The sequence below is a fragment of the Dunckerocampus dactyliophorus genome, chromosome 19, assembly GCF_027744805.1.
Source record: "Dunckerocampus dactyliophorus isolate RoL2022-P2 chromosome 19, RoL_Ddac_1.1, whole genome shotgun sequence".
In the NCBI taxonomy this organism is placed as follows: Eukaryota; Metazoa; Chordata; class Actinopteri; order Syngnathiformes; family Syngnathidae; genus Dunckerocampus; species Dunckerocampus dactyliophorus.
The window spans coordinates 19010349-19030368 of record NC_072837.1 but is presented as its reverse complement, the minus strand read 5'-3'; the positions used below and the strand labels follow the sequence as shown (position 1 = coordinate 19030368).

The window sequence follows — 20020 nt, the reverse complement described above, 5'->3', positions numbered from 1 at the left end:
CACGGTGACACATTTCTCAAATGTTCCCCTCTTACATCACGTCAGGCCATATAAGATTCATCACGCCAGATTGAATTTTATAATTCATGGCGTCGCCGCGTCCATGAGCCCGGACGACCGCTCCCGTAGCCCGGAGTGAATCAGCGTCTCTCAAAGTCATGGAAAATAGCTAAAATAATAATAGATCATAAAATAAATACGTCGCGCTGACTAAAATTGCAACCTGAATTCCCCGACAATGATGAAAAGAGACCGCTAGCCTCATCTCTCCATGAATTGTTAAAGGGACACGTGAGGTGGAGATGCTTCCTGGGAGAAAGCTCCTCGGAGCATAAAGAAGATTCAATCAAAGCGACGCCGTCCTTCTGCCTGCCCGCATTACCTCGTCAATTTCAGACCATTTTCTGTGCCCTACTTCTGTTTTTACCTCATACGGTCCAATTACAGTGCCAGTGCTCTGCCATCCTGGCCGTCGTTCATGTGATTACATTGCTGTTGCCACGGCGACCGTCTCTTTCCCTCCCCCCACCCGCCTTCGTGAAGTCTGGCAAATATCTAAGATTAGATCCCCTTTTGTAGATCAGATTTTACAGTCCGAGGACGGGACACATAGAAGATCGTGCTTGATTGGAGAGTTTTACCATCTGGACTGCAGCGCTACTCACCAGGCAGCGGGCCTCGACACTCCCCTTCCTCCAGCGTGACATCGTCAATGGCGATGTCTCCCTCGATGCCTGGTCCTCGGACTCCCTCGAGTACCACCTGAAAAGTGTGTGTGTGGGGGGGGGGAATATGGTAACGATCCGAAAAGAAGTAGGAAGACACACGTCCGGTCATAGCTTGCCTCCACATTGCGGAAATCGGGCAGAAATGCATCGTTAATTTCCATCTTCAACATTTCTGCATCCCTCAGTGCTCAGTTGCAGCGGTATAAAGCCATACTGTAACTATAGGAACAAGTTTTCAATTCTGTGATGGTTATTCGGCTCATCTTTAGAAAATAAAATGCTAACATCCGGTTGGAGTGAGTGTTGCTGGAAACACATCTCTTTGAGTCCTGGCACTCGAAAGGAAAAACACTGATGAGCCATACATGGCATTCTTTCACTTGTGCTGCTCTTAATTTGAAGTTTCCATGCAAACGTCCGCTCTGAACAGTTAGGAAGTAGCGGAAGTACTCCTGCTACTTTTACGCTTTTGCGTTATCTCGCAAAAATTTGTCTTTTTTTTTAACCCATCCATTATTTTTCTCCATGTCCCCTTGGGGGCTCCATTTCTACTGTGAATTCGGGTGGTTTCTTCAAGTTTTCTTAAACTTTGAACCCTGTGGCATATACATCGGTGAGACTAATTTCTGGCTAAATTCTAATCTTGTGACATCTCCTTTACTATTGTTTAAATACTGTGCTGCTTGCGAGTCAGTGAGGAAACATTCGCTCTTTCTATGGCAGGCGCTAATCACGAGCTATCACTGCACTCACATCAAGCTTGTCAACCCACTAAATTCATCACACAGCAACTTAACACTCAAACGGTGGACATGACAAATATACAAACATATCCCAGTATGAGTTTAAAATGAAAAAACAAGGCATTGCATCTGAGCAGCGCATTCATTGGGGCGCTTCAATGACATCAGCTTCTCTCTGGGCTTTGGGCTCCGTCCGGGTCTTATGGCTCTCTCTGGTGGAAAGAGGCAGCATTGCCGCGCCATCCACCATTTTCTATGTTGGTACATGTTTGTATAGTTCTGAGGTGTAATGTTCGAGTGTTAAGTTTCTGCGTGATGAGTTGAATGTTCTTTATAAGATGAAACCGTGGGTCAGACTGTTATACTGATTAATCTAAGAGCTGACTGGTTTTCACGGATTTGTGCACAATATGCCATTTTATGACGTGGACACCGGCGACTTCTTTCTATTTCTTCGAAATTCCTCTTATACACTGGAATTTACGGTACTCAGCATTTGTTTGTAATTGGGAATTGAACAGAGCTGTCAACAGCAGATGGCCAGTGTTTGGTGTCCCAAATATAGCGACATTCATCGTGATTACTTTCCACAACTGCAGCCATAAGAAAGAATAATGAAGAATAACGGCCTTTGATGAGGCCTCCTGATGCCAAAGCGGGAGTAATATTGGCTCTTCGACTTCAATGCGTATGCATCCTGTCCACTTCTCTGCTTCATTTCAAATAACGGGAAAAGCTTTTATCAATATGCAGCCCCTCAAGGACACCACGTAAACACACACACATAAGGACAAGCTAACGAAAGCATCGCCGCTCCCTGTTGAAGAGCTACTTATGAAAAGTGGTCCTTACCTGGAAGGATGCTGTGGGATGGACGCTAACTTTGGCCTGCTTCCATCGCTCCCCTTGGTTGCCGCTTAGCGACCACACGGGGCCATCCGAGTTCATCTGGCCCTTTTGCTTCAGGAAGGCGTTTAGTGTCCCTGCGAGTGGATGCAAAATTAGCAAAGCCGTCATTGTATTCTCAGGGCACTGAATCGACTACATAGGGCAGGGCTGTCCTATCTAGTCTTTGAGCATGGCCTGATGAAGCCAGCTCGGATGAGAAACAAAACGTCTTCTAAGCAATCTGAAAAGTTCACTTGCGATCCGTCCAACACCCTGAGAACGACATTGCAACGTTTCAGGAGATCGCTATCACGTGGACGAGCAAAGCACATGCTTGAGTCTTGCTTGTGTCTCGGACCAATAAAATAACAACGGTGTCATTTTTGAGGCAGGACTCAGACAATATTGTACCGTCACCACCGGCAGTCATTGCCCTTTAAAACCTTTTAAGGACTTTCATTTTCTTCAGATATTCACCTTTTGACTCGAGAATTTTCAATTCGTATCGGCACTTCATCCAACATTCAAAGCCAAGAAGAGCCAGCGAAGGTCAAACTCAAGTCGTGCGAAAGCGATGCATTTTTAAGTTGGGTGGGATCCCTCCGCACTAAAATGAATTATTCTGCAGCTCATAAAAGTCCAAATTAGTCACCATGTTGAAACCACCACCTGGTCAAAACTTTCCCACAAAAGGTTCAGTGAAATGAGACTTGATGACTTTATACCACTTCAGACGCTTTCAACAACTTCAATAGCCAATTAGCAATAAGTTGTACCAAGGGTGTCCAAAGTGCGGGCCAAGGGCCATTTTCCGCCTGTGGGTGTTTCTTTCGTGGCCCGTGGCACATTCTAAAAATATAATTTAACACACACAAAAAACCCCCCAGCAAAAATGGAAAAATCAGCAGTAATTTTACAACAATAAAGTCAAAATTTTATGAGAAAAAAATTGTAATCTAACAAGAAAAAGTTGTAATTTTACTAGACTAACGTAGCATAAAGTTGAAATATAAAAAAAGGATGGCATTCTTTAAAAAAGTAATATTATGAGAAACAAACCAAACAACAAATAAAGTTGTAATTTTTGGAAAAGTTGCGGAAAGTTATAATATTACAGGAATAAAGTCAAAATATTATGGGAATGAAGTCATAATTCCGAGAAGAAAATGTACAAGAGGAAAGTTGAATAGTTGGAAAACGAAAAAACCCCCAGCAGAAATAGAAAAAAAACAGCTCTAATTTTAGGAGAATAAAGTCGAAATATTAAGAGAAAAAAGTCGTATTCTAATGAAAAAATGTCACAATTTTACGAGAATAAACTCGTAACACGAGGAAAAATAATGTCATTTTAGTGGCAGCATTTAAAATATTCAAGAAAAAAATACATTTTTTAAAGTTGTAATATTATGAGAAATAAAACAAAATAAACGTGCCATTTTTGGAAAGACAGCTTGTGGAAAAAAAGAACGTTGAAATATTTGGAAAAAAAACAACAGCAAAAATGGTGAAAAAAGAGCCAAGACCTAAGTTCATGCTTATAATTTGCTTTTTCACTCACATCACCAAACTGAGGTGCAGTTTTTTCTTGAAATATTCTGGATAGAACTTCTTAGCATATCTGCAGATGTTGCTTTACAAAACATGGCCCTCACTGGAAAAACGTTTGGACACCCCCGGGTTAGACAATATAGATAGATAGATCCAGATCTAGATAGATAGATGGATATATCCTTAGACAGATATCATTAGCTTTAGCTGGCACCGCTTATTTCATGTTGTACCAAGCAAAAGGTCTAAGCTAGCTTCCGCCACAACTACAATTATATTTAATAACAACTTTAACAATTATAGTTAATAACAACTCGTTACCCAAAACCTCATACAGTATTTCTCAATCAGAGAGGAGAAATATGATCTTAGAGGAAAATTAAACTTAAAACATTTATACGCGAGAACTACGCTGAAAAGCCACAGCATTTCCGTGTGTGGAATTAAATGATGGAAGGGATTGAGTAAGGAAGTCAAACAAAGTACAGTGATGAGCAAATTCAAAAAACAATACAAGCAGTTGATGTTTGCTAAATACAAGGCAGAAGAGTCTTGATTGTTCTGTCAGGTTTGTTATGTTTTTGTTTTTTTTGTTTATAAAAAACAATTATTAATTATTGTTATTATTATTATTATTATTATTATTATTATTATTATTATTATTAATGTATATGTATGTATATATTTACTTTTTTTTTTTTTTTTTTTTGGGAGGGCTGTCTTACCGTTGTCTATTATGTGTTATCCTGACTATCACAGAAAACACGACATGGAATGCAGGAAGTGAACTACATGTACTGTACTAGATGTAGAATGGATGGGGGGTAGGATTAAATAAGCTTTGCTTCTTCCTACTCCTTTTGGACATGTGGAACTGTGAAAGGATGATTCATGAGATGTATTCCATTGGAACCTTCATGTTCAAATAAACCAAACCAAACTATCAGAGATTGTTTTGTGGTGTGTTGAGACACCGCCACAAGTATTCATGTCTGTCTATAAAAATAAAAATAAAGGCGTGTGATGTTGTTTCAATAGGACTCGGTCTGAACCCGACCCCCCTCGGTGAGACCTCTTGTCTGACACCGGGCTTTGATCTGAAACCCGGCGGATGACGACACCCTCGGCAACCACTTCACCCTCGCTGTGCTCTGAATGCACCGTCAGTCGCTGCCAAGAAGTAAAAGGCAGAGCAGCCTCGGTGGCAGCATCTTCGCCTCATTACCGCGGAAGGAACGTGAGAAAGCTCCACTGTACGCCCTTTCATCGCACAACAGATATGTCCCCAGCGGGGGGCGATCTCCCGCACGCAACTTGACCTGCAGTTTCATCTGGAAGAAGTGTGAGGAATCTTGCTAAGGTGGCGTTTGCTTTCATCTCGCTGCGATGTAGGCAGCTATGTCAGCGACGCCGCTTCCTGCTGTTCTTCAGGGTATTGTTTGTCAAAACAACAGGGGGCGGCCAGGGTGACGCGCCACACTTCTTGCTAACAGAAGGCCGGGACGGGGTCAGACCTCCCCCTACGTGCTTCGCCGTAATCCTATCAAGCGATGCGAGATGGGCACCACGGGCAAACTTTGATGTGCGCCTCGGTAAATGGAGCGTGACCTCAGCCCAGGTGACCGCCCGCTGGCTAGCTAAATGCGGAGGAGTTTTCGTCTGAGTCCCTGTCCACACGGAAACGCATGCGCATAAATCCGCCACCTTCTGCTTTCCGAGGCTCATCCAGACTTACGACGAAGTGGAATTATTTCAATATCAGGAGAATGTCGACTAGAGTGAGTCATGTCCGTCGAAATAATCAGATATTATGTTGGCTTGTCGTCCAAGATCACTTCTGGTCACTTCCTGAAAAACAAAACAGTTTTCAGATTTTCCTATTCCGGAAGCAGTTTTCCAAAAGTACCGTTTCAGGGCAGCCAGAACGCCGTTTCCGTGTGGATGAAAGGCTGTAACGATGAAATACTTAAAAACTGAAATACTGAAATATTGCTGTTTTGACCTGAAAGCTTTTCCGTGAATTCCCCTGAATCCTGGCCACTGCTTCTCATCAGCATGCGGGCTCCTGATGCGCTGATCGAGCCCTGGAAGGCTTCCAAGCCAGGAGTTGACAACGACTCAATGCACGGCCCCGAAGCAGCATCGAGAAATCTCAATACTCACAGCTACGCAAGCATTCAGCCGCCATGGGATCTTCGATTATTTGACCCATTTGTCATGAGAACTCACGTCTGCGGGTCGCGGTTATCGCCGACTATCACACCCGAGCTCAGGGGCGAATTTCTCCCCGACCTGAGAAGTGGAGTACTAAATGGAGCGTGGATACGGAAGATCTGAGCTGGGTTTTCACGTCCTTGACATTTAGCCCATTCATCATAACATGCCGCAGTCTAGGTACGCGCCTCGCCGCAGACGAGCGGGGTAGACAGGCAAGGCAGGAGAGAGTCTGGCTGGTGATCAATTTGAGCAAATTGGAAATGTCACGGCCTACTCAACCTCGGCAGGAAGCCTGGGAGGAGCTCTCATCTCTACACCCAGTTGCCCTCTGACTCCTCTCCGCTCACATTTTTTGCCGCCTATTTTCGCCTCCAGATGTTGGGTCCAGACCCTTGACCAGGACGCCTGGGCTTGAGGTCAGCTGGCTTTTTACAAAATTAAATCTGCAATATGACCCGATTAACGGCAGGAGAGGAGGTCGGCAGTGAAACATCTGCACACCAGAATACATTCAAATTCTCAAGACTCAAGGCCCTAGAAACTGAATGTTTCTGTTCTACTTAGTGCCCGTAAAACTAGAAGCGAGCTAGATGAGGAACAAAGACAGAAAGAGTCAGTCAAAGTGGGTTGGAAACAGGAACAGAAGGTTGGCGAGCGGAGCAGGTGGAGGGTGGAGATGGCACTGATACTGCTTGTCGTCTCACAAGAATACTGAGCTAAACGCAGCCAAATGCTCGCTGCCAGCATCTTATCCAGCGAGAGGAGAGAGCACTCGTCAGCAGACGGCAGTTGTCTTTAGTCACTGTCACTGTCATCCACCACTACGGCGGAACGTAGGGACCAAAAGGTATACGCTTTATTGTGGTTGGGGCACTGTGTCACAATGTAGTCACTGGAATTAAACTATTTAGTGGGTTTCAGGGTGCCTACGGATTTCCATCCATCTTCCGCTCATCCGGGTCCGAGTGACGGGGACAGCAGTTTCAGTAGGGAAGCCCAGATGTCCCGGTTTCCAGCCACCTCTTCCAGTTACACCGGGAGGACACGCTCACATTGAAAGCATCGCTATACGCGTAGCACCTCGCTTGCTATCAAAGCTACCAGGCCGTGTGAATGATTTCAGCGCTTACAGTGGCTAGCTTTTTTTTACACTTGTGCGACAATTAAGAGTGTTAAAAATGAGATGACTGTTAATTAAAAAGACCATTTTCCATGCTAGCCCATGGGACAAATGTAATGGGTACTGTGAGTTAACCTTTTCCCAACCTGCCAACTGGTTTCCCGATATAATCGGACTTGAAATGATCCGACAAGACTTCATTTTCTGCACTGTTAAGCCCGTAAATGTCAGAGGTGACGCACCGTAACTCAGCAGCGTTATTGCTAAAAGAGTGCTCGTCCCCCCTGAGTGGACAGAAAACACCTGGTGGTTTTGGCAGCAGCCAACAAAGGCCAAGCCAAAGCGCTGCTGCCGCTGCCCCGACAGTACTTTCCCCCGCTGAAGCGCCGCAGGACACATAATGCATGATTACACCTGTAATCTCCGGAAAAGCTGCAAACGGTTATGAGAGGCATTCGCTGGGTTAAACTAGGCCCAGTAATAATGTCAATCCTTTGGGCGGGCCATTGTGCTGCCAGCCTCGGATCCCAAGCAGGCTGCTTCCTAAGCTCTGGGGACGTTTTACATTTCCATTGGCTCGTGTAAAATAAAACAGCCTGACCTTAGAGGCGTAAATGGGGAGAACATGCAAGTGCCACAAAAAGGAGGTGCTTAAACCCACAAAATATGTTTAAAGCCCTTGAAGGAATGACTGCATACATTGTCTACAGTACTTTTGTCATTGTGTCGACTGCAATATAGATGTCAACATTTGCATTTGAACGTACGGGTTCTCGCCAGGAAAAGGCTGGAGTGCCATCTTTGGGTTGGGGATGAGAACCTCCCCCAAGTGGAGGAGTTCAAAGGGTCCCTGGCATGCTTGATCAAATTTGTTTAACTATGTTATGTATGGTTTGTAATTATGTTCTACATTATGACATTTTTGAAAGCCAACAGTAAATTTGCAAAAATTACATTTATAGTTTAAGGCGCCGGCCATGACAACCTCTCGCTGTTCATGCGTGACGTGATCGGAGTACTATCACTCAGCTACGCAAACACAGCGGTGTACGGGACAGAGGATGTTTACAGTGATTACAGCGAAAAAGAAAAAAATGAATGAATGAATGAAATAGAGAACTTAAGAACTTGGACTTAAGCCTTAAGACAGGGAGATGAAGATTGGTTGCCTTCAAAACACAGAATGGTAAGTGTAACTTACTCTGGAGTTGCTTATCCCTCAATTATTATTTTAAATCGGCTTCTTAATGAGCGTAAAGGGTCCATTGTCCACTGTGGTGTACCCTCATCTTTTGGGTAGTGGCCGAAAGGACAATTGCGGGTACAAGCGGCCTAAAATTTTCTTTGCAGGGTGGCTGGGCTCTCCCTTAGAGATAAGGTGAAAAACACTGTCAACTGGGAGAAACTCAGAGTAGAAGCGCTGCTCCTCCGCATTGAGAGGAGCCAGATGAGGTGGCTCGGACATCTGGTCAGGATGCCCCCCGGATGCCTCCCTGGGGAGGTGTTCAGGGCACGTCCGACCGGTAGGAGGTCTCAGGGAAGACCCAGGACTTGTTGGAGAGACTATGTCTCTCAACTGGCCTGGGAACTCCTCTGGAACCGCAGGGGGGAGCTGGATGAAGTAGCTGGGGAGGGGGAAGTCTGGGCTTCCCTGCTTAGGCTGCGGCCTCCACGATCTGACCTCGGAAAAGAGAAAGACGGTGGATGGATGGATGGAAAATTTGTGGAAAATAATCGGTCACCCTCAGGCTTGAAAGCACTAAAGAATGAAGAAATGATATTAGTAGAATTCACTGTACTTTTCTTAAAAGTCATGTTGAAATTTCGTCTCGTCTCGTTCTTGTAGACCCAACCCCGTGCATCGCCTCGTCTTGTGACACCCCTGCAGTCATTTATTTATCGTTTGATGTAGCAACAATAGCTTGTCCATATTGTGTCTCGTTCTGCGAGTTACAAACACAACAATAAGTTATTTTTTCAGCAAGTACAGCCAGCTGTGATGCAACGGCAGCATCCAGCACCTCTGACCCGCCTTTATGAACCATCTCTGAAGCTCATCATGTGGACCTGAGCTGAAATGGCTATGACAGTATATACGCTGGCTGGTTTTTTAAATCCAATCCAGCTTGTCGTCGCTGCGTTCACACAAACCACAAACAGCAGCAGTGAGTTTGCGGCCGCCTGATTGGGTCCCCCCAGCGCAGGAAGGTGGAGAGTGTGACAAAAAGCCGCAGAGTGCTCCCTCGACAGCTTTGCCACCTTCAAACGCTCCACGCAAGGTTGTTATCTTCGTTTGATGGGGTTGTGTTGCTAAGGACAGATACAGTTACAATATCAATATCAACCACGTGACAGCCACACAAAAACTGCAGTGACGCCTTTTGGGGGTAAAAAATTTAAAAAAGCATCCATCTTCACCTCCGTCTCTCTTTTCTCTCCTCTTTCCCCCTTTTCATGGCACAAACAAACAAGTGCTCCATCATGACTACGCAAACAAACCCTGGTGTGAGACGCACAGGTGGCAGACAGCCTGGGGTTGGGTGCAGTCATCCGTCAATTCATCCCTCAAGGCCACACCGTGTTGTCTCACAGATGTCGGATTACGGACTTTCCATAATACGCAACGCTCGCTTCATTCATTGTTTTTAGCTACTCTTCATTTTAGCTGCAAAAAATACGCAATGCTTGTTATCGAGAAGACACGGACTCTACATCAACACAGTCGACAAATATCATTGAACAAGAAAACCCAAAAAAACAACAAAAAAGGAAAAGTCATTTTACAAAAATAAAGTCTAAATATTACGAGTAAACGTCATCTAACAAGAAAAAGCTCTAATTTTACTAGAATAAACACGTGACGGAAAGTAAAGTCATTTCAAGATTCAAGATTGAAGAGTTTTATTGTCATATGGACAGTAAAACAGGTGGTTCTGCTATGCAATGAAATTCTTGTTCTGTTCATTCTCCCATGAAGAAAAAGAATAAAAACATAAGAAACATAAATACCAATAAATTAAGCAACAACAACAGAAGAGACATGAATACCAATGAATGAATGAATGAATAAATGAATAAATAAATAAATGAATAAATAAAGTGCTATGAGTGTGTGCGTGTGTTGCGTGCGGCGTGTGTGAGTGCTTCGTTGAGAAGCCTGATGGCCTGTGGGTAAAAGCTGTTTGCCAGCCTTGTGGTCCTGGACTTCAAACTCCTGTAGCGTCTGCCTGACGGTAGGAGTGTGAATAATGAGTGTTGTGGATGTGTGCTGTCCTTGATGAGGTTGTGTGTTCTTCGTAGGACTCTAGTTTTATAAATGTCTTGCAGTGAGGGGAGGGCTGCCCCAACAATGTTCTGTGAGGTCTTGATCACCCGCTGGAGTGCCTTCCTATCACGTGTTGTACAGTTACCGTACCAAACAGTGATGGAGGCGGTAAGGACACTTTCCATAGTGCATCTGTAGAAGCAACTCAGGATTGTGGTGGACATGCCAAATTTCCTCAGTCTTCTCAGGAAGTACAGTCTCCTTTGGGACTTCATAATTTGTTGGGTGTTGTGAGACCAGGTGAGGTCCTCGCTGATGTGTGTGCCAAGGAACTTGAAGGTTTTCACCCTCTCCACCTCAGTCTCATCAATAAACAGGGGTCTATGTGGCTCCTTTTCCCTTGTTCTTGGGTCGATGATCATCTCTTTAGTCTTATCTGTATTGAGAAGGAGATTGTTATCACGACACCAAGCTATGAGGTCCGCCACCTCTCTTCTGTATGATGTTTCAACACCACCAGTGATCAGTCCGATGACTGTAGTGTCATCCGCAAATTTAATGATGCTGGTGTTGTTCTGGGAGGCCACGCAATCGTAGGTGAAGAGCGTGTAGAGGAGCGGACTCAGCACACACCCCTGGGGGGTCCCAGTGCTCACAATTCTTGAGCTGGATGTGCGATTGTGGACTGTGGACTGACTGAGGCCTGCCTGTGAGAAAGTTAAACACCCAGTTACAGAGGGAGGGTGACAGGCCAAGTGTGAGGAGCTTATTTGTGAGTTTGTGGGGGCTGACTGTATTAAAAGCAGAGCTATAGTCTATAAATAGCATTCTGACGTATGTGTCCTGGCCTTGTAGGTGAGAAAGGGCTGTGTGGATGGCCGTGTTGACTGCATCATCCGTGGACCGGTTCTGGCGATATGCAAACTGTAAAGGGTCCACAGTTGCCGCCGGGATGCTCTTTTTGATGTGGGTCATGACTATTCTTTCAAAGCACTTCATGACAATAGGAGTGAGTGCTATAGGGCGATAGTCATTCAAGCAGGTCACGTTGCTCTTCTTGGGTACTTTAAGCAGTAGTAGTAGTAGTAGTAGTAGTAGTAGTAGTAGTAGTAGTAGTAGTAGTAGCATAAAGTTAGCTGATATGTTAAAGAAAAAATATGTAAAAATTTTTAATTGTAATATTATGAGAAACAAACTTATTTTGAAATGTAAACTTTGGAAATGAGGTTGGGGAAAAATGTATAATATTATGGGAATAAAGTCCAAATATGATGGGAGTAAAGTCATAACATTGACGAGCAGAAAACTAACAAAAAGAAAGTTAAAACAATTGGAAAATTTAAAAAAACTGTAAAAATGGAAAAAAACGGCTGTGATTTACGAGAATAAACGTGTGAAATGAGGGAAAATATTTTCATTCATTTTAGAAGCACAGAGGGGAAATAGTAACGACAAATACTTTATTGTTATATTTTTAAATGCTAAAGTCATCAGAAACAAACAAAACAGCGACTAAAGTTGTAATTTTGGGGAAAATTAGGTTGGGGAAAATGTTCTAATATTTTGGGAATAAAGTCCAAATATTATGAGAGTAAAGTCACAATTATTTGATATGTATTTGTGACTTTATATATACTTTATATTATTACCAGCAGAAAATGTACAATACGAAAGTTGAAACAGTTGGAAAAAAAAATGACAAGAATAAAGTCAAAATACTACGAGAAAAAAAAGTCTTATTTTAACCTTATTTTGAAAAGCAGTAATTTGACAAGAATCAACTGGTGGCAAAATGATGTCATTTCAGTAGTGCAGAGTGGAAATGTTAAAGATATTTTTTGAAGTGGTAATATTATGAGAAACAAACAAAACAACAAATAAAGTTGTAATTTTTGGGAAAATTTGGTTGGGGGAAAAAGTTATAACATTGGGGAAAAATTGTGAAAATGAAAAAAGTCCAAATTACGAGCAGAGAATTTACAAGAAGAAAGTTGAAATAGTTTGAAAACTAAAACAGTCCTTCATCCTACAGTGTCTTACTTTAATCACAAAGAGAGTCAAACCCTCCGTTTCCCAACGTCAACAGTTTGCCTCGGCTTTCGTACGCTGTCTTGACAAAGCGGTACCGTATCGTTCCGTGGAATGTGCGGAAACAAACGGCGTGTCCAAACAAAGCAACCGACGTGTTGCTGACTCACTCTCCGTGCATTTCTTATTGAGGGCGACCGCTAAATAACCCACCATGGGGCCAAAAAGAGTTGTGAGTGTCAGCAATTTGATGAAGTAAGTGGGAAACACCACTGGAAGTACGGGAAGTGAAAGCATGTGATGTTCATGAACGTCATTCGTCACACGTGTGTGGAATAACATCACCAAACAACAAGAACAAGCAGACACTCACCTATGTGTTTGCCGTACATGTGGTAGAAGAAGCCGAAGCAGTAGGCGGGCGGGTTGGTGATGCTGTAAGGGTTTTTGGGTGCGATGTTGAAGAACGGGCTGATGAGCCGAGCCTGATCCCCTTCCTTGCGGGGCCTGGACGTCTCGATGTACATGTAGAACCCTGGAAGCACCAGCAATTCCAATTAGGATTTGTCCTGCGCCCGCGTGCGTGCCTGCTTCACTTCCACACACGTTTTCAGAAGAAACCTACCCCACAAATGCCAGGGAGTGTTTTATTGTTGTGCGACGTTTGACCACGTGCACGCTGAGCAGAATGAGCCACGTCAAAAAGCGAGATGCGAGAAGCAAGTCAAGACTGACTGGTATCGTTTTTAGATGTCACTAATAGCAGCGGTTAACTTCTTTTTCCACTTGTGTGAGCATCTTCAGTGTTTAAAAGCAGGAGACGCATCTGAGACGCAAACCCCGCCTTAGTGGTAGTTACTGCATGTTACGCGTGGTCGTCATGCGCGTGTGAGAGCTGAGAATGTTCCCATGTTGCTTCAAACATTCCCTGAAGAGTTACTGAAGGATTCATATTATTAAATACATTTTAAAAAAGCATTATTATTCATTATTATTAATTAAAAGTAATCAAATAGAATTAATTCATTGTTAATATAATTATAATTAATGAAATGAAAGAAAATATGTTATTATTTGTACAAAAAAAAATGTGTTCTATCTTTGCTTTTAAAAAAAAATTAAAGGTCAACCCTAACCTTTTTTTTTTTTTTTTTTACTGAAGGTTTGAGGACGGCCACAGTAACGGATTATTTGTATAAATTATTACTAATACATAAACACTTTTTGATTTATATTTTTATTATTATTATCATGAATATTATCATTTTAATTCCATTTTTTTAAGTATTACATAAATTATTATTTGTATAAAATAAAAATGCGTTCTAGGTTTTTTTCAGTTAAAGGTCGACCATCATAGATCATGTCTGACGTTTGAGGTTCCACTGTAAATGAATATAAAATCCAAATATAAAATACATTATTAGTCGTATCAAATAAAAAATGTGATTTTTTTTTTACGGGAGTTTTTAAGATGGCCACAGTTTGACTCTGGAATGGAACAAATTATTTCTTTAAGTTATGATAAAGTAATACATATTTTTTATTATAATGTAATTATTATGATGTGTTTTTATGATTAAACATGAATTAAATAAAAGATTATTAGTTTTTTTGTGAAAGGTTGCCCCTAATAGCTGACGTCTGACCTTGGACGTTCCACTGGGGTTGGTTTGTGGTAAATCTGAGGGATACTTTCCGAAACGACAGTCAAAACTGCGCAATATGTTAGCGTCCCTGTCGTTGCCAGGGCGACCCCGTCTCACCGACTTTGGAGGTCTTTAGCCCAGGACCACATAGCGTGCACGTTTAGCACAACCCTGTTCCTATTTACAGGACCGCATTCCAGTCAATGACACTTCAAAACAGCAATTAGTCTTTCCTCTCTGCAGAAACTTGCAAACAACAAATGGTCGCAGGCAGGCGTTTAGGCTGCTAAGCAGCTCCGCTCTCCCCCAGCCAAAATCTAATGGAAAATCTCCGTGGGCTGAATCTCAGATAATTATTCTCAAAGAGGAACGAGGCCCAGTAATGAAATGCCGGACATTTTGAAACCATTAGGTGATTAAAGCTGATGCATTATTTACTGCTTCAGCTGCCGCGCCACTGGAATGGGCCGCATCCGCAAGACAACCTCCGTTCCTCCAGGATTCATATCCGCAAATCCTATTCGCCTTATTGGTTATTCATCACGCTCTTGAGCATGGAATACCTGCGATGACGGCACGGCTAAACGGCAAGCAAGCAAGCTGTTTGATTGTGGAAATTGGTCAAGGCATCCATTATGCAGCTGCAAACTTTGAATAATTCAACCTTGTTTCAACATTTTTTTAAATAGTGGCACTTTCAGCAGCATGTTGGAGTCAGGTGTTTAAATTAATCATATGCAATGTTGCTAATTTTATACCAGGACGCAGCGTGGCGCGGCACATATGTGCAGTATGCAATTACGCATGGATCACAAGGAAGACATTTCAATGTGCGCATTTTCCAATACAGTGCCTTCTCTCTCTCTCTCTCTCCCGCTCGCTCGCTCTGTTAGGCTGCGTTCACATTTACGGCTCAGTACTCTGATGTGGACCAAAAATGTAACAAATCCGTGTTACACTCTTTGGTGCGGTTGGATTAGCATTCCCACTGGTGTTTCTGCATCAAGTAAGGACTTGATGGGACAGCTTTGGTGACACATTACATGACATAACTCAAATTTGGTGTTGAATACATCGCTTATTTTCATATTCTGCTATTCTTACCAGCTTAGACTTCACCAAAAACTGTTCAAATATACTTTTAAAGAGCGTTAGTGACATATCACATGGCGCACCTCCAGTATTCCAGCCCAAAATGACATCTGCTGTGTTGAATACGTAGGTAAGTTTTTCATTCTGCTAATTTTATCAGTTTAGATTTCACCAGAAACTTGTCAAATGTATTTTAATGAACTTTGGTGACGTATTACATGACGCAACTCAAATATTCCAACACAAAATGCCGTCTGAGGGGCTGAATATGTAGGTTATTTTTACATTTTGGTAATTTTACCAGATTAGATTTCACCAAAAGCCTGTAAAATATACTTTTAAAGAGCTTTGGTGACCTATTATGTGATGTAACTCAAATATTCCAAACCAAAATGCCATCTGAGGGGTTGGAGACATGGTTTATTTTTAGATTCTTGCATTTTTGCCATCTTAGATTTCACCAATAGCCTGTAAAATATGCTTTTAAAGAGCTTAAGTCACATCTTACATGATGTAACTCAAATACATGTATTTCAAGCCAAAATGTCGTCTGCTGAGTTGAATGCGTAGCTGATAATAATCTGCGATATTCACCAGCTTTGATTTCACCAAAATCTTATAAAGTACACTTTTAAAGCGCTTTCGTGACATCACGGGACCCCATATTGACATATCACACATTCCCACCCAAAATGCTGTCTGCTGAGTTGATTATGAAGGTTATTTTTAAATTCTGCTATTTTTACCATCTTAAATTTCACCGCAAGCTAGTAAAATATACTTTTAAAGCGCTTTAGTGCCATATTACGCGACGCAACTCAAATATTGCAAACCAAAATTACATCTGTTGGGTGGAATACAAATGTTGTTTTTACATTCTCCTATTTTTGCCATCTTAGATTTCACCAAAAGCTTCTAAAACATACTTTTAAAGAGCACTGTTCTCCGTTGTCACGCACACAGCCGCGCCGTGCCTGGGCACACTTCACGCCAACCCGAAGCGTACTTCTACTACTTTTACTACCACTGCTTTTAGTACTACGGTACTTTTAACTCATCCAAACAGAGCAAGATTTTACGGCACAGCCGCCTTGTTACTTTTTGGGAATGTGCTCACCCTGCTTGGAGCCGCTGCGGTCGCCACTGGGCCCCGTGTTGGGCGTGTACTTGGTGTCGCGGGTGGCGGCGCTGTGCCTCGTCCAATCAAAGTCGTCGTTCTTGTCCTGCGTGAACATGCAGATGGGCTCCTCCTCGAAGCTGCAGTGGAACTCTCCTGGCGAAGGCAACAACGTACAGTCAGTGTGTGTGTGTGTGCTTACTGTATAATCATGAGACTTCCTGCAGGGCCCCGTTTGTGTGCGTGTGCGTGTGTGTGTGTGCGTGTCTCAGGGGAGGGATCTACAACAGTGAAGTCCTAATTACGCCACGTGATGTTAACGAACAGATTTCTAAATTAAGACGTGAACTCGCGCTGACTGGTGATCTCAGCCGGGTTTCCTTGACAAAGAAAGCCAGTGGTGCTCAGGAGGGAGGTACATAGTGCACCAGAAATACGCAACATCAGCGTATATACAGTACTGTGTGTGTGCGTGTGCGTGTGTGTGTGTGTTTAGGGTGGCGGGTCTGCACTGCAGCATGATGGATTGCGCTCAATAAACAGCACGCACAGCCTCAAATTAGCGTTTAACTGAATGCAATTTTGTTTAGAAGGGGTTCCAAGCGCTGCTTCGTGCTCCCCAGGCGCAATGATGACATCCAATACAAAATTTTACCTCAAAATCAGATACGCGAGAAGGGTCGGAATATTAGGGACAGCTCTCAGCATTATTATGCAGTGCACCAACCACCAGGTGTACCTAATGCTGTGCCGTCGCAGTGTAAAGGTATTAGCGGCGTGCGTGTGTGTGTGTGCGTGTGTGTGCGTGTGTGTGAGTTTAAGTTGAGCCGCTGGCGCGTTTGAGCACGTTGTCCAAAGTCAAAGTGAGGCCGCCGTCCTTGGATTATTTTTGCAGAAGGGCTCGCTGTAATCACTTTTTCAAATTGACTCCGCCTCCTTGCTTCCCGATCAGACTCTTATCTCTGTAGTAGTATGCAGAAGGGATGACAGTAACCCTCCCTTCCCTTCTGTCAATGTTGCAAAGACCTCTGCAGCTCCAAATTGTATGACCATGTCTGCAGGCCTTTAAAGACGTGCATTTCCCAATTGAGTTTGGCCGGCTTTAAAATCGTACATTTTCCAATGGAGTTTGGCACTGGAAACTGATGTTTTGGTGAAAATGTTGGCTTGGGACTAACGTTTTTCTAGCAGATTCCTAAAATCACTCCAGTCTTACAGAGAATCTTTGACGAGTGTAAACTTAAACTTCATTTATGACTGTGTGGCTTTATTTATGACTATACCATAATGCTTCGTTTATCGCGGTTAATTGCTTCCAGAGCTGACCGTGATAAGTGAATTTCTGCAAAGTAGGATTATTTATTTATAAATGGAATATTTTGCTAGTATGACCTTCTAAATATGCTTTTTAACAATTTTAGAGCCCTCTACACATAAAATAACACCCCTACGGTCAACTTCACACTCTACTACCCAACACAGTAGACATAATAAGACAAAATAAGACATTTAAGACATCTTCTCTGGTATTTTATTTCATTTAGCCATTTCTGCACTTAAAAATGCTTAATTTAGGAAATAAAATGTAACATTTCTTTAAAATGCATTTTTTTAAATTAATAATAGGTCGCATTCGACCACGAAACAGTAACAATATATGAACGAATATTATTGAAAAATCGTGAAACCAGCTAAACCATGCTGTGTTGCTGCCCTCTACAGGACTGGAGTTTGAACCGCATCACGTTCGAGGCTTTTGGCCTTGGTGGAGGTCTCCTGAGTGCCGGCGTAGCAGTTGGAAGCACGCATCGCAATGGAGGGAGCACCGCAGACTCAACCTCCATTTAACACCAAGAAACGAAGCAAAACGGCCAACCGGAGGACACGCGGTAAACATTCATTCATCTGATTCCAAACGCAGCTCGCAGCCGCGACCTTGAGCGGAGCGGCGTGGGCGGCTCGTAGTCAGGTGAGCACGTGGGCCTGGGCGGACGAGCCCTGCGGAGGAAGCCGAGGAAGCGTCGCTTCGAGGAAGCGGAGACTCACACGTAGCCGACTGCGGGGGTGTGGGTGAGGGTGGGGTCAGAGGATTAAGCGACCTCTAGACTCTCGCTCGCAGGCTATGAGGCGGAATTAAATGGAGCTTATTTTCTTTCACTTTTCATGCCTGAGAGCGTTTAGAGGAGGTGTGCAGCTAATTTCAGGGAGCGGTATAATGATGTCGGTGATTAAGGTGTTTGTTGTTTGCTTGCCATCTTTAAAAAAACACACACACACACACACACAACATATAAAATATGAATAAATACTCCCAGCAGCACAGTGCATCAGTGCATCGCTGCTCTCAATCATTCAAAGTGTGGATTGGGCGCTGGTGAATAATGCGGAGAAACAATGCAAGGCAGCATTAGGGGGTGTAAGCGCTGCAGCGCATGGAGACATGGAGACATGGAGTCATTAAGCGCGCGATGATTTCATTCATTGCCGGAAAAGCAGCGTGTTTACTTTGCCATCCATTCCCTCCAACAAACATGGATGACAAAGTGATGTCATAATGTTGACTGGCTCGGTACTTACGTAGATGAGGGTTGATGGGAGCTGTGGACGACATGAAAGAAAAGGGACAGTCGTTAGCATCAGCTCTGGAGTAGCTGACAGGAAGAAGACATCATATTTCAGCAAGCATTTGATCTTCTCCAGGGACAATATGAAAGAAATGAATACTTTGGAGTAGTCAGTGTGCAGCTTGTATGTCAGGACAGATTTTCTATCAACACACGGCCATTATAGTCAGCTCCTGAGCGCCTTATCATGCTGGAAAACTGCCATGTGGCCCAGTTTCTGTCCAGTGATGAAGTTTTACCCTCAATGAACCGCAGCTCCACCGATGCTGGCAGCACTCGTGCGTGCTACCAGCACAGTACTTGACTGGAGACGAGACACAATTATCTTGCGACTCACGTGTTGGAATTCATGTTGCTCCTAAAAAAAAAACACAGCGCTGGCAGCACTCGTGCACGCTAACTGCACAGTGCTTGGCTTTGGGTAAGATTCAATTATCTTGCTGGTCACTTGCGTTGAAATTCATTTTTACACTTAATGAAGTGCTGCTCCCCCAATGCCGGCATCACTCGTGCACCCTGCCAGCACCGTGCTTGACTGGAGACGAGACACAATTATCTTGCTACTTACTTGTGTTGGAATTCATATTTCACCTAAATAAACCACAGTGCTTGCAGCACTCTTGCACGCTAACAGCACAGAGCCTGGCTGTGGGCAAGAATCAATTACCTTGTGACTCAGTTGTGTCGGAATTCATTTTTACGCTCAATGAACCACGGCTTCCCCAGTGCTGGCAGCACTCGTACACTCTACCAGCACTGTGCTTTGCTGTAGACGAGACACAATTATCTTGTGACTCACTTGTGTTGGAATTCATATTTCCTCTACATAAACCACAGTGCTGGCAGCACTCGTGCACGCTAACAGCATGCCACTTGATTGTAGGACAGACACAACTTTCTAGCTAATCACTTGTGTTGAATTTCATACTTCCCTTAAATGAATCACGGTGACCACAGCACTTGTACACACTATCGCCCCCATACATGGAATTTATATTTCC

General features: G+C 43.4%; 1 protein-coding gene across 6 annotated transcripts in view; it reads right to left on the bottom strand.

Moving 5' to 3' along the window:
• The window catches only part of LOC129171932 (MAM domain-containing glycosylphosphatidylinositol anchor protein 2-like), a 215218-nt gene that overhangs the window by 11749 nt on the left and 183449 nt on the right, over positions 1 to 20020 (bottom strand). For 5 of the 6 annotated variants that reach the window (XM_054761097.1, XM_054761096.1, XM_054761100.1 and 2 more), the window contains 5 exons: positions 18973 to 18993; positions 16396 to 16551; positions 12911 to 13072; positions 2324 to 2454; positions 666 to 762 (listed from right to left, as the gene is read on the bottom strand). In XM_054761097.1, coding sequence (XP_054617072.1) covers positions 666 to 762; positions 2324 to 2454; positions 12911 to 13072; positions 16396 to 16551; positions 18973 to 18993 — 567 coding nt within the window. Of the gene's footprint in view, positions 1 to 665; positions 763 to 2323; positions 2455 to 12910; positions 13073 to 16395; positions 16552 to 18972; positions 18994 to 20020 lie in introns of those variants that run through there. The other variant, XR_008566863.1, reaches the window with a different exon arrangement.